This window comes from Bos indicus, chromosome 2 (genome assembly GCF_029378745.1).
Source record: "Bos indicus isolate NIAB-ARS_2022 breed Sahiwal x Tharparkar chromosome 2, NIAB-ARS_B.indTharparkar_mat_pri_1.0, whole genome shotgun sequence".
Lineage (NCBI taxonomy): Eukaryota > Metazoa > Chordata > Mammalia > Artiodactyla > Bovidae > Bos > Bos indicus.
In genome coordinates, this window is record NC_091761.1 from 89,461,270 (window position 1) to 89,475,582 (window position 14,313).

Genomic DNA, 14,313 nt, shown 5'->3' on the forward strand with positions numbered 1-14,313 from the left:
TGGATAATGGGAGAGCAGGGGAGAGGCTACCTATGGGTGAAGCAAGTGTTATACTCTTTGTTTGGCTAATCACTAGTTCTTGGTATTCTATAACTTGGTTTCATTACATTTGGTTCAGAGAAGGAAGGTGTAAGTTCCAATGCTGGCAATCCCTAAAATGCAAACAAAGCCAAACATTTCTAGACTTAATGAAAACTCCAGAAAGATATATACACCCATTCTTATAGTAACAGAATATGATGCTAAAAATGAACTCTACAGCTTCATATAAATTTCATAAATATAAGAAAATTTATTCTAAATAATCATTTTATACAGTTAATTACTGAAAAGGACATTCATTACTTTACTATTTACTTAAATGATCCAAACAAAATAAACATAGCAATACAAAATTGCAAGAAATTTACAAAAGCTGTACAAAATAACTTAACATTTAAAAATGGGACTGATACAGTCCATATGGTCTCAAGGGAGCTGTACAATTACAGATTTATGTAGCTTTTTTAAGGGGGTAAAAGAAAGGATGCTTTAAGGCTTCTTTAAGAGTGATCCTTTTAGCTGGTTCATACTCCAACATTTTCTGAATAAGGTCAAAGAGAAGCTCATGTTCAGCATCTTGGGAAAGCATAAATTCCTGAAAGGAGAAGAAATACAGTCAATAGCCTTTTCTACTACCATTTATTTTATTTACCCACCATGAAAGAAACTCAAGGTTTTGATCATTTAAGCAAAGACCCAGGCTTACCTTCAGAGGTTTACAACGCCTTGAAACGTATCTGCCAGCAGAACTATGTTCATCCCAGTCTAATCGATCATGATGGAAATATTTACGTTTCCTAAGAATAAATTGATATCCATTCATGTTTATAATGTTGACAATGAAAACTTAAAAAACATCTAGCAAAGGTGACTGACTGATGGCACCTTTTCTTAAACATACCTGGTTTTCTGTATCATATGTTTTGGTAAAGGCCCAAGAATCCTTTCCATCATTGCCAAATGTTCCTTACTATCATGCGTCTAAAATAATAAAGAAAAGTTATTAACTACCTCTACTTGCACATTGTGTTTTGCTCTTATTTAACAGAGCTGCTCAATTTTTAGTCAATGGATAATTACAGGTCACCAAAGAATGTGATCTCTAAATCAGATATACTTATAGCAAGTTATAACTTACCGGAAAAAAAAAAAAAGCCTACAGAGTAAATTCACCATATATTTCTTAAAGATAATTATCTGTAATATTCTTAGAAAAGTTTTAAATAAAACAAATTATGGAGGAAATAGTGTCAGAATTACACATAAAAAGGAAAAAGTGTTACCTAAAATGCACGTATACTTTGTGTTAAAGTGTCCATTCATATAAACAGACAATTTACTTTGGCAAAGCTATTGAAACAGATCATTGTCACTTACTGGAAATACTGTAAATCCAAGGTAATATTCAATAAGAATACATCCTATACTCCAGACATCACATGGCTGGGACCATCCTAAAGCTGCAAAGAAAAGTGAACTGTTGATGAAAAAATTCTCAGTATTTCTTACTGTCTTTGATATTTGAGCTGGAAAGATCCTAAAGCAATCACTTAATCTAAGCTTAAACATAACACAATAGCATAGTATGTTAAGAATCCCGGCTCTGGAGACATCTGGTTTCAAGCCCTAAATCAGGCTTACTTTTTTGGAACAGACTTGGGGAAGAAAATTTTAGTCAAAGTCTCCATTTATTAGCTAGTAAAATGGGAGCAAGCTATACCATGCAAACACTAACAAACTGTATGGAATATAACAGGCACTAAATTATTATGTTTAAAAATCCCATGATGTATTATAAATGTGAAAACTGAAATCTGTCAGAATTAACAAATCTCTCAAAGTCTTAAAAGAGTTGACTATTTGGAGTAAATTTAAAATCCTTAATGTGTTTTATTATATTAACCCTAAAATGGAAAGAGAGTCCCACGAACACCCAGAACAGTAAATTTTAAAGTTGGCTTCAAAACAGGTCTCAAAGCATAGTTAAGAAATTCTTACCTAATATAACTTCAGGTGCCCTATAATGTCTTGTAGATACCAATGTACTGTGATGTTCATCATCATATGTTGCACTTCCGAAGTCTACAACTTTAATATCTGGATTTATTAAAGTACGTTCATCACGTTTCTGAAAATCATAAATGATGGTTAAGAAGGCATGTTAAGGAGGCATAAAATATTAATTTCGAAGTATGAATATCAAAGACTTACCATTTTGGGATTATATGCCTCTGTGTAGTCAGACTGTACAAATAAGATGTTTTCAGGTTTTAAGTCTGTGTGAGTCAACTTATTACTGTGCAAAACTGAAAACAAAACAGAAAAAGTTCCTGTATTATAAAAACCAAAAATCAAACTCCAAAGCTCTGCAACAAAAATTCTCTGATTTTCGTATGTCCAAAGAAGTGGTCAACATTCAATTGCCTGTTAGAAAACCATCAGGGACTAAAACCTACTATACCTTTCTAAAGTTAGTTCACTGAAAACCAACTGTTTAAAAAGTGAAGTAGTATACTGTTGTCAAGATGGTGAGATTTGTCATTCCTTTATTTTTAACCCAGTGGTTCTAGATTATCATTTTTAGCAATCAGAAAGGCTAATCAGTGTTATACAGGATAACATGTTATTATATGCTGGACAATATGCTTATTTACTGAATGGTATGCAGTAAACTGACCAACAGCTTATTATCAACTGTATCTTTCTCCTACCTACTCTTAAGGCAGTCTACCAAGTAGTGTACATTAGATTTTTTTCAAATATCCAAATTGGTCATTAAAATCAGTCTCACTCTGGAATGTTAAGCGCTTACAGTTCACAGACTTGCATATCTGGTATGCCATCCTCCTGATATGATCCAGTCGAAAGGGCAGAAAACCATTTTCCTTAATAAAGTCATAAGTACTAAGTCCCAATAGTTCAAACACAATGCAGACATGACCATGATGCTCAAACCACTCCAACATCTGGACACAGCGGCTATAAACATAGGAAAAAACAACTGAGTACAGCCTCTCACAATTCCAATCCACCTGAGGCCATTTCCTAAGTTCTATTTTGATACTTACAATGTACTGCTAGGGTCTGTTGTATTTAAGTGTTCCAGAACTTGTATTTCTGAGCGAGCTGCTTCACAATATCTATCCACATTTTTAACTATTTTTACTGCTACATGTCTACCTCCCCTGTTAAGAAAATTAAGTCCACATTAAAAAAAAATAAAGATATGTCCAATTCCATTTTTTACCACTCTTCAAACTGTCCCACTTCTTTTCTGAAGCAGTATTTTGTTTTTCCAATTTATGGTCTGGCATTCAGTTGTCTAATTACATGTAATTACAGACATATAGTTATGTCTAATTATATGTCCAACTTCAACTCAGTGTAAGCAACTAGAATGACCTCTGGAAATATGATAGGGTTGATACAAGTTGCCTGACAAATTTTTTTTCATCAGCCCATCTAACTCATGTGACCTTTTTTTTTGGGGGGGGGTCTTTTAACTATGTACCAACAGTTCTAATTTAACAATACTGTGACATTATCACCTCAATTTACATTCCAATTAAGACATAAAACAAATATACATGGAGTAGTTTTCTTCCTATAGTACCAGTCACTGCCTAATCTTCATTTGGACCAGGTTGCCAAAGAAGTTGGGAAACAGTGGCAGTAAAATAAGAGTGCTAGTTCTTAGAACCTTACCAACCAATAGCAGGAAGCCTCCCCTAATAATTCATTTAGAAAAGCTTTGTCACCCCTAAGGAGAAAGAAACTCAAACAAGAGACAAAAGAAAATTTCTACCGTATTTCAATCAATTGTTTGAAGGGCATGGATAAACTCATGACATTAACCTAGAAAGTGTTTTTAGCCCTAGCTTTTGTTATCAGTATCAGATATGTTACTTTCTAAAAACACAGATTCCTGAAGACTGGTTCAATATCTGGGGTAAGAAGTCTCCAGACTCCTAACATGAAACCAAGGCTAAAAACTAATCTAGAAAACAACACAGAACTGTGCCCAGTGGGACAACAAAAAAATACCTCTGACACAATAAAAATCTATTCTCAGCTTGTAGAAGCAGCTTACATGCACTATAAACAGCTACTGCTTAAACACAAAGGGCTAGCAACTTTACTGAGCATTTCCTGTATCTAAGATTAAAAAACCCTAAGCTAAAAGGGTATAATGACAACAAATGATTCATGGTCAGATCATATCCTAAAACTAAATGTATCTTCTGTACTGTTCACCTTCCCAAGTTCAATTCCAGATCAAGAAACTTACGCTTTATGATCAATGCACTCCACAACTTTTCCAAAAGCTCCTTCACCTAAAGTATCAACAATTTCATCTAAAAGAGAGAAATAAAACTCAGTTATACCAAGAAATGAAGAGAGTTTACTTATAATAAAGGCTATCAAATGCAGATTATTCTAGTTGATGCTACAAATTTCCTTATCACTAGATAGTTCATTGGTCAACACTGCCAAAAAACATATATAACTATTTTTAGATCTAATTTCATTCTTAAGCTACTTTCATTAACTTTGATTTACTGTTTTGGAAGTTCTGTATAACATTAAATTTCTAAAGAAAGCAAAAACACAACCCCCCCACCAAAAGAAATGGAAAAAACAAAACAAACAAAAACAGAGAAAGAAAAAAGATTTCCAAATCCCTGAAATCTTAATCTATAAATAGATTATGTTATCTGAAAAGTTAATAAGTGTTGAAAAATATTCTATACATCTTGCACTTAGTACGTCTCCACTCTGACAGATCAGGTGACCCTCCTCATCATCCTCTACACTCCTGGTTCTTTTCCTTCGGTGACTCTTCTGGAAACGTCAAGTGCGCGGCACCAAGATCATCCAGCCAATCAATATACCCGAGTGAATTCAGGGCAGAATACGAAATTCATTCAGCGGGGAGATATTCAGGCATTCAGATACACGCCAGGCCACAAACGGTTGGCAGGAGCAATTTCAAATTCAGTCCCCAGAAATTCACAGGGCACATAGTTTATGTTAACAGGAGAAAAACATGGCAAGGAACAGATTTTCAGATAAGATACTCAAAGTGGCAAGGTAACAAAACATAATACAATTGTTTTTCTTTAAAAAAAAAATGCTTAGTTGTAGCATTCACTGAAACATAAAACTTAAGTTTCTAGTGTCCTAATTTAATGTTGCAAAATTGTAGAATGTAATTATTTACTTGTCAAAAGTAGACTGTGGCCAAATTATAATTTCCTAGCTAATCTAAGAAAACAAATATCGAAACAGTAAATAAAATAAAAATTCTAATGTTGGGGAGAAAAAAAAATTGGCATACAAGAACACTACAGTATTTAAAATGTCATCTGAGCTTGAGCTCCAAATTAACACATAACCAACCCATAATGTTCAAATCTGTTTTTTAGTGATAAAAGGATTAGCCAGAACAAAGGCAATGCATAATCCTCAATCATACAAATATAAAAACCATACTTGTAGGTAAGACTTTCATTTATCAAAGCAAATCAAATTTCTTAAAGTACCATAAAAATATTTTCAGAATATCTTGTAATCCCTGCTATAAGCTAATAGACATTATCTACACTATTTCACAAGAATGACAATTAGTTGCCAATGATTAATAAAATGTTACCATACAATTAAACATGTACTGTATTTCAGGAATTTCCTATCCAATGCACAAAGAATCCTGTAAGTTAAAACTGAGATGACTTCATCTTAAATAGAACTTTCTCAAATGATCAAACACAATTTCAAGTTTTCCTGTTCCACATGGGAAATAAAATTTCCAAAAAATTTAAAAGAGCTCATACCCCATGTGAACAATGATATGAAGTGCTGTCGTGAATTCTGTGTTTGCTTTTATAACTACTTCTTCCACTTCTACCAGAGGACTTGCTACTATGGTTCTGATATCTGCTTTCATAATCTTTATGTCGATGTCCAGGTTCACATCCTTGACTGTAGTCATTTCTGTATTCATCAATGTAGCGTCGACTATGATAATCTTTCTCATTTAAGGATCTGCTTTCCAGGTAATAGCTAGAAAAAGAATTTGTTTTTTTCAATGCTTTTATGTTAGTATCAAATATCCTCAAATTTTCAGTAAATCTCTTAAAATAGTACTCATTAAAATTTTTTTCCCACCAAAAAAAAGACTTCCAATTTTACAACCATAGCTGAAAATGGCAATCCATCAGTTATTTTAAGTCAATTCTAGTTTTAATAATGAAAATGTATTCCCCACCAGTTTTACTGAAATCAAACTGACATGTTAATATTGTAATGAAAGTATTTTCCTAAGAACCCTCCTTACCTATCAGATGTTTTAGAGTAATTATATCTGCAGCGCTTGTTCTCCCGTGCACTGCTATGCGATCTCTTCTTTCTTTTATGACTGCCGCTGCTGCTCTTCCATTTTCCATAATCCCAATCTTTTTCATCCCAATCAGGACAGTAACTTCTTTTTGAGTGTCTCATCTACATAAAAAACAAGTTTTCCCGGTTAAGGTGTATCCCACATGTCAACATTTTAATAAAACTCGTCCTCTAAAATTCATCCGAGTTGTGACGTTTCAATTGTTCTTTTAAATCAAAGCTCAAAAGTCATTATTACTCAACTATGAGGGAAATCCTTTCCTGCCGAAACTACAAATTCCTAACAACTTGAAAAAGACGTTATACAAAACGACTTTTCATCAACTACCGATCATACCCGTACTAACACCTGGGCTCGATTCCATACAAAAACAAGCGTCGAAATCAAGACGCTCCAACTGTTCCGAGAAGGGGCGGCAGGAACACCACGCCTAAAAGGCCCGATCACCCGACTTCTCACAGGCTCCTTCAACTACTCCATATTATTCCTGTCTCCTTGAGTTCCTAAACCTAACTTTTGCTTTCACCACTGAGGGCAGACACTCGCCATTTTCCCTCGAGTCGCCTTACATCGGGTCAATGTGTTCTTTTCTTTAAGAACACAGACCCTCAGAAGAGCGTGACTGAGGCACATTCCAGGACCCAAGTCATCGCCAACTTCCCCCACCCCACCCCACCGCCATCTTAGAGCCCGTCCGAGGCCAGCCGTCGCAGACAACATGGCGGCCGCGGACGCCCGAGCTCGGCCCTCCCCTCTTCCTCTGAACGTTCTCTCAAACGTTCGAGAACCTCTGCCCGCCCAGCGAACTCTTCGTTGCGGATCACACAGAAAATCGCAGCGACGGCCTGGACAAAGCTTGGAAGACGAGCGAACCATCTTTCTGCAGCTAGGGGAGGGGAGCGGGCGGCGGAGAAGAAAAGATCACTGCGCCAGAGACTGCGGGCGGCCAACAAGCCTGTGGGAGAGCTTCACGGGCGTTCTCAAGACACAAAAGGGGGTCCCGACATCTAGCCCGCTTCTCCCTGCGTCTTACCGTGTTGGCCAAAGAGTCCAAGCCTAAGGAGGCAATGCTTGCAACACAACCACGGAAAAAAACCAGCTCGCTGCGACAAGCTCCCACGGCAATATGGAGCTAACAACCGCAGCGTCTGGACGTCTGGAAAACAAGATGACTAGGCAAGCGCGTTTCCGCCTCCGGGCGGGGCGGGGCGTGCACGCGTGTAGGGCTGAGCTGGTTGGTGAGCCTTATGCGCAGGCGCTGGGTAGGGAGCTTAGAGACAATAGGTGGACCGAGGAAAGGCTTTGTCAGCGGCCATTTTGGCCCGCTCTCTGTTCTCTGAGAAAACATTGTGTTGAGTAGAAAAGACTTGTTCATCCTCACTAAAAATTGTGTTCGTGAACACTAGAAATGAAGAAAAGTGGGGGAAGCGGGTACAAAGTAGCGTGTGTCCTGATTGCAACCGCTTAAACTGAAAGATTACACCATTTGCATCAAGTAGCCCGAAATTAGGAATTGTCTGGATTTGGGCTTTTGTTCTGAGACATTTTTAAAACTAGTTAAATCTTACGTGACTGAGACCCACGCTCACTGAGGTTAGATTGTAAAGATTTTTACCGAGGTTTTAAAAATCCAAATGTGAGAGCAAGAGCCTGGAGACAGGAAGTGGGAGTCCACAGGTAAGCAACATTTCCGCGTTAAGTGAAGTTTCTAAGGTGAAAAGTTGAAGTAAGCTGAAAGGGGAAAATGGAAGGTTATTAGAAGAAGACAGAATTATCTGAAAACAACTTCTGAATAACAGAAATCAAGCTGCAATTTGAGAGAACAAAGTAACTGCCTATCCTGATCACCGCCCCTCCTCCAACTTGAAAAAAGAGTTCACGTTACTCCTTCTAAACTTAGTGAAACACATAAAATCATCACGCATGAAGATGGAGCATACTTGTGTTTTTTGCACAGGAGAACAACGTAGATAACCTGCCCGTTACAGATGCAGTACTGTAGGGTAAAGTGATGAAAATGAATACACAGAGGAATTCCAAAAAACCTATGGTGGTTTGCATTTCTTAAGCCTTTTCTCTGAAAATGCTTTAAAATCGTTAATACCTAGATTTCTATATGGGATCAGGATCACTAAATTTAAGGTTAGTGTTTCGCTTGTGAGGGAGAAATTTCTCACAGTAACTTGTGAAATTTGCTGTTAAGTACATGCTTCTCAGCACATTTAAATGTTAACCAAAACATAGGGAATCCCATTCTTTGGAGTGTAAGTGTTAATCACATTGTGTTAACACTGAGCATAGGTTCTCACTTAATCCTAACAGCAATCTAATACAGGTCAAAGTTGCAGCAAATGACTGTGCAGAGAGCAAGTTCAGTTCAGTTCAGTCGCTCAATCGTGTCCCACTGTTTGCGACCCCATGAACCACAGCACACCCAGGCCTCTGTGTCCATCACCAACTCCTAGAGTCTACCCAAACTCATGTCCATTGAGTCAGTGATGCCATCCAACCATCTCATCCTCTGTTGTCCCCTTCTCCTCCTGCCCTCAATCTTTCCCAGCATCAGGGTCTTTTCAAATGAGTCAGCTCTTCACATCAAGTGGCCAAAATATTGGAATTTCAGCTTCAACATCAGTCCTTCCAATGAACACCCAGAACTGATCTTTAGGATGGACTTGCTGGATCTCCTTGTAGGCCAAGAGACTCTCAAGAGTCCTTTCCAACACCACAATTCAAAAGCATCAATTTTTCTGCACTCAGCTTTCTTTATAGTCCAACTCTCACATCCATACATGACTACTGGAAAAACCATAGCCTTGACTAGACGGACCTTTGTTGGCAAAGTAATGTCTTTGCTTTTTAATATACTGTCTAGGTTGGTCATAACTTTCCTTCCAAGGATTAAGCATCTTTTAATTTCATGGCTGCAATCACCATCTGCAGTGATTTTGGAGCCCAGAAAAATAAAGTCAGCCACTGTTTACCCATCTATTTTCCGTGAAGTTATGGGACCGGATGCCATGATCTTCGTTTTCTGAATGTTGAGCTTTAAGCCAACTTTTTCACTCTCCTCTTTTACTTTCATCAAGAGACTTTTTAGTTCCTCTTCACTTTCTGCCATAAGGGTGGTGTCATCTGCATATCTGAGGTTATTGATATTTCTCCCAGCAACCTTGATTCCAGCTTGTGCAAGTTAATATGTTTAATTTCTTTAGGAAAATTCCTCATTGTAAAATTGCTGGGTAAAAGGTGAAGAAATCTTGTACTTGTTTTCCAAAATGATTTTAAATTTAACAGCCCATATCTAACCAATTAGTGATTTGAGATATACCCAAAGTTTCATTAATTAAATTAGCTATTTTAATGTTAATGCATGTTATGGGCTGTTTGAAGGCCTGTGTCTCCACCTCCACACATATTCATAATTTTAAGTCCTAGCTCCCACTATTTCAGAATGTGACTATAGTGTCAACTGGAAAAAATGCACAGTGTAAGAGTTGTTGTTCAGTTGCTAGTTTGTGTCTGACTCTTTGTGACTCCCATGAGCTGCAGCACACCAGGCTTCTCTGTCTGTCCATTGAATCAGTGATGTCATACAACCATCTCATTCTCTGTCACCTCCTTCTCCTCCTGCCATCTTTCCCAGCATCAGGGTCTTTTCCAATGAGTCAGCTCTCCACATCTGGTGGCCAAAGTATTAGAGCTTCAGCATCAGGTGACCAGTGGCTCCTGGGTGGATGATTGGCTCCATGGCTGACAGTGACTCCTGAGCATCGGATTGGCCCCAGGGCAGTCAAAGGCAGCAGTGAGTCCAAGGTGCTGGACATCATCCAACATCACCTCCAGCCTTCCCCAGACCCCCTTCCCAGCCACTCTAGTAGGGCCTTTGTCTTCACTCCTGGCTGCACGTTGACTGACACCCAACAGCCAGTTAAGGTTTAAGCAAGCTCAACAGACACCAACAGTGGGACAGCCAGGGCACCAGGCATGTCATCCAGCTGTGTTGAGTGGCAGAAGGGCATGTCTGCTAGTTAGGACCGGACAAAATATGGTCCACTGGAGGATGGAATGGCAAACCACTTCAGTATTCTTGCCTTGAGAGTCTCATGAATGGTATGAAAATGCAAAAAGAGAGTTGTGAGTTAAGTTTTATCTGAGGCAAAATACCTAGAGACAGCCTCTCCAGTAGCTCTTAGGAACTGCTCCCAAGAGGTAGGGAGAGAAGTCAGTATTACATATGGTTTTACTGAAAGGAGTTAGTGCCAGAAAGCACATATCTTGGCAGAAAGTTGTTGCTAGTGACAGAGGGGCAGATGTTTCCATTAATGATTTTAGTGCTTTTCTATATATGAGAAGATGCAAGAAATTGAGCTCAAAAAGTATTTTCCTGAAAATACCTATTTGAAGGTCTGTTCTGCCAGTTTCTCCCAAAGCAGACTCCTTTCAAGGTCAGCGACTGCAGTGGCTAGTGAGTTCATTCTTATACTGTAGAACCAGGTGGAAAGCAGCATTTTTCAGTTGGCAGTAAATAGTGTCTTTATAGAGATAATTAGGAGTACATGAGGTCATCAGGGAGTGGCCTAATTCAATTTAGCTGGTGTCTCTCTAAAAAGAGACTAGGAAACACACTCAGAGGAATGATGAGGTTAAGAAAGGAGATGGCCATCTACAAGCCTCAAGAGTAAACAACTCTGCCCACACCTTGACCTCCCAACTTCTAGTCTCTAGAACTTTCTAGAAAATTTTCTGTTGTTTAAGCCACCCAGTCTCTGATACAGTACTTTGTTTTGGCTGCTCTTAGTGCATAACATTAAAAATTGTTATGTTGGTGGATACTGAACTTCTAACTTTGGTTTCTAATTAGTGAGGTTGAACATTTTCTCTTTTCTCTTGTGACTTGCCCATTCATATCTATTCCTTTTTTGAATGTACAACTCTCTTTTGTCCTATTTGCATTCAGTTAAACCCATTTCATCTTTGCCTTTATCAAGTTTGTAAACTGAGAAATTCCTTTCCTCTTCAGAGGAATTCTTTGAAATGTTTTAGGTTTTTCTTGTGTATTCTTTAAATAGGCAACTCTTTTACCTATCTGGAATTTTGGTATATCATGTGAATTCTTTTGCTTTTCTCTGTGTCATTTACCAGTTACCCTAACACAACTTATAGAATAACTTCTCTTTTTTAAAAAAATGATTTTGGATCTTGCTTTTTAAAAAATTTTTAATATTTATTTATTTATGGCTGTGTTGGGTCTTCGTTGCTGTGTGTGGCCTTTCTCGAGTTGCAGTGTGTGGGCTTCTCATTGCAGTGGCTTCTCTTGTTGCAGAGCATGGGCTCTAAGGTGCATGGGTTTAGTGCTCTGAGGTATGTGGGATCTTCCCCGATCAGGGATTGAACCTGTGTCTCCTGCATTAACAGGCGGATTCTTTACCACTGAGCCACCAGTGAAGCCCCTGGATACTGCTTTAAATAAACTATGTATACACTGTTAAGTTTCCCAACCAGGGATTGAACCTTCCTCCCTGCATTGGAAGCATGGATTCTTAACCACGGAACCACCAGGGAAGTCCTACACTATTATTCTAGCCTCATTCCTCACATCTTAACACTTTTAATATTTGCTGCTTTATAAAAATTGGGATTAATTCCTTTTCATATTTTTAAATTTTTCTTATAAATTTATTTTAAAATTATTATATGGAGTTCCCATCACTTACCTGAACCACAGTTGATACAAATTGAATTGAAAAAATGCATCAGTTTTCTTTTCAACCCATTGGTGAAATAGTAACTAATCTATCCACTTTACTAAATTGATTAATAAAAGTTGAGTTCTATGTATAAAAATTTATCTATTTACATGTCTGTTAGCTTCACAGACTGAGCTCCCATGGAGTATGCACCTTTGTCTCCAAACCTGGAAGAAGCTTAATGAATGACTAGTTTTAGTAATTAAACAAATCTTCAGAAATACCCAACATAGAAAGTATAAATGTGTTACTAAATGGATCTGGAAATTTCCAAGTTCAACCAAGATATAAATTTTAACTACTCAATTTGCCATTAACCAAAACGAAAGGTCTGCAAGCCTTCTACTCAAAAGAGAACTCCAAACCAAGATCTAACAGGACTGAGGAATTCTAATGAATTCAGGTACATTTCTACAGCAGAGAAGGTTTCGGGCATAGTTTGTTTATACTATCCCGTGGACTCATCCTACTTCCTCTGCTGTGAAACCATGATTATCTGGCAACTGCTGATAGTCTGGGTCAAGGGTTGGCAAACTGTTTCTGAAAGGACTAGATAGTAAATATTCTAGGCTTGCAGGATATTTGGTCTCTGTCACAGTCAATCAACACTGCTGCTGTAGAACAAACAGCCAGACTCCCTGCATAGGAATAGCCAAGTACTAAGCCAAGTACTAAGAAAATGTTACTTGCAAAAACAGGTGCCCAGCCCAAGGGCTGCAGTTTCCCAACCTCTAGTCTAGATGGGGAATCATGTTAATTTCATTTTAAAGAGAATTTGGGTTGATCAGCAACATTCTAGTCTTCTTAGTAGTTTACGGGCTTCCCTGGTGGCCGACAGTAAAGGGCCTGCCTGCAATGTAGAAGACCCAGGTTCGATCCCTGGGTTGGAAAGATCCCTTGGAGAAGGGAAAGGTTACCCACTCCGGTATTCTTGCCTAGACAGTTCTATGGACAGAGGAGCCTGGTAGGCTATAATCCATGGGGTCACTAAGAGTTGGACATGACTGAGCAACTAACACTTTGACTTTCAGTATACGGAACAGATATCAATCACCCAACTGCTAATGTGATCAGTAAACCAGTTAATTCAGTGCGAGTGGACAGAAATCAATGTTCTGAGTTTTGATCCTCGCTACCTACAGGAGGCCCATGGGTGCTGTCAATATACTTCCTTATCTGAGATCTTATGGGTACAGCTGAGCAGACCTAAGAATGAGTTCAAAGAACCCAAAAGTTACCATATTGGCAACACTAAAAAACAATGGCACAGTTTGGAATAAAAATTGAGGGAATGTCAGTCAGTACAAAAACATCCTGACAATCAGTAAAATACTCTTAAGGGTGGTGACAAAATTCAATGATATGTTTGGAGAAGAAATATATCAAGGGTAAATGGATTAAGAGATTGTCATACAGAATAAAGTAAGTCAGAAAAAGGAAAATAAATATTGTATATTAACACATCTATGTGGGACAGTGAGTAAAAGCAGAGACCTGATTTTCCCAGTCACATGCTTGTTTGAGGGGTTATGTCCTTAAGCAGGGGGACAAAAAAAAAGTCTTATCTGATCTACTGAAGACTTATTTTTCTGTATTCTATCAAATATAAACAAAGATGTTCACATTAGGTTTACTCTGACAGATGAACTCTATGTGAAAACAGGGTAAAGAAAAAAGAAATTGATAAAATAATATTTTAAATACCAGGTTTATGGAAAGACAATCACTTCAGATTGTGATTGATAACTTATATTCTAGGATAATTAGACTGACTGAAATCAAATCACTGTCTAAACACCTTACAAAATTCTATCACAGAGTCAGAAGAATTCAGACTATTTCATCATTACATATAAACAAAGCTGCAGAAAAATGCGCAAAGACATTTTCTCATTGTATGAACAATGTGAGGTCTCACTGGTCATAGGTTAACTATTTGGTGTATTTTATATTTTGAAATTGCCACAACATTCCTATGGGAAACAACATAGCCCTTATTTTTGTGGTTAAAAGAGAAAAAAGATACAAAGTATAAGAAGTGGCAAACCAAATTCTGACCCAAAAAAGGCCTTAAAACTAATTCTAGAAACTAATGATTAGATTAAAAAGTTGAAACAAAAG

At 37.7% G+C, this 14,313-nt stretch overlaps 1 protein-coding gene across 2 annotated transcripts; it reads right to left on the reverse strand.

The window, feature by feature from the left end:
- Positions 1 to 268: 268 nt before the first annotated feature.
- Positions 269 to 7,615, reverse strand: CLK1 (CDC like kinase 1). 2 transcript variants are annotated; one of them, XM_019974698.2, is made up of 13 exons: positions 7,476 to 7,615; positions 6,380 to 6,543; positions 5,877 to 6,105; positions 4,794 to 4,884; positions 4,331 to 4,397; positions 3,111 to 3,227; positions 2,855 to 3,021; positions 2,254 to 2,348; positions 2,041 to 2,170; positions 1,420 to 1,502; positions 944 to 1,023; positions 749 to 839; positions 269 to 637 (listed from the first exon to the last, which is right to left on the reverse strand). In XM_019974698.2, the coding sequence occupies exons 2-13, from the start codon at positions 6,541 to 6,543 to the stop codon at positions 494 to 496; spliced, it is 1,458 nt and encodes a 485-aa protein (XP_019830257.1). In that variant the 5' UTR covers positions 7,476 to 7,615; the 3' UTR covers positions 269 to 493. The 2 variants fall into 2 exon arrangements, with proteins under 2 accessions (XP_019830257.1, XP_070626090.1); XM_070769989.1 differs by lacking the exons at positions 4,794 to 4,884; positions 6,380 to 6,543; positions 7,476 to 7,615 and having other exon boundaries at positions 5,877 to 6,097.
- Positions 7,616 to 14,313: the final 6,698 nt, after the last annotated feature.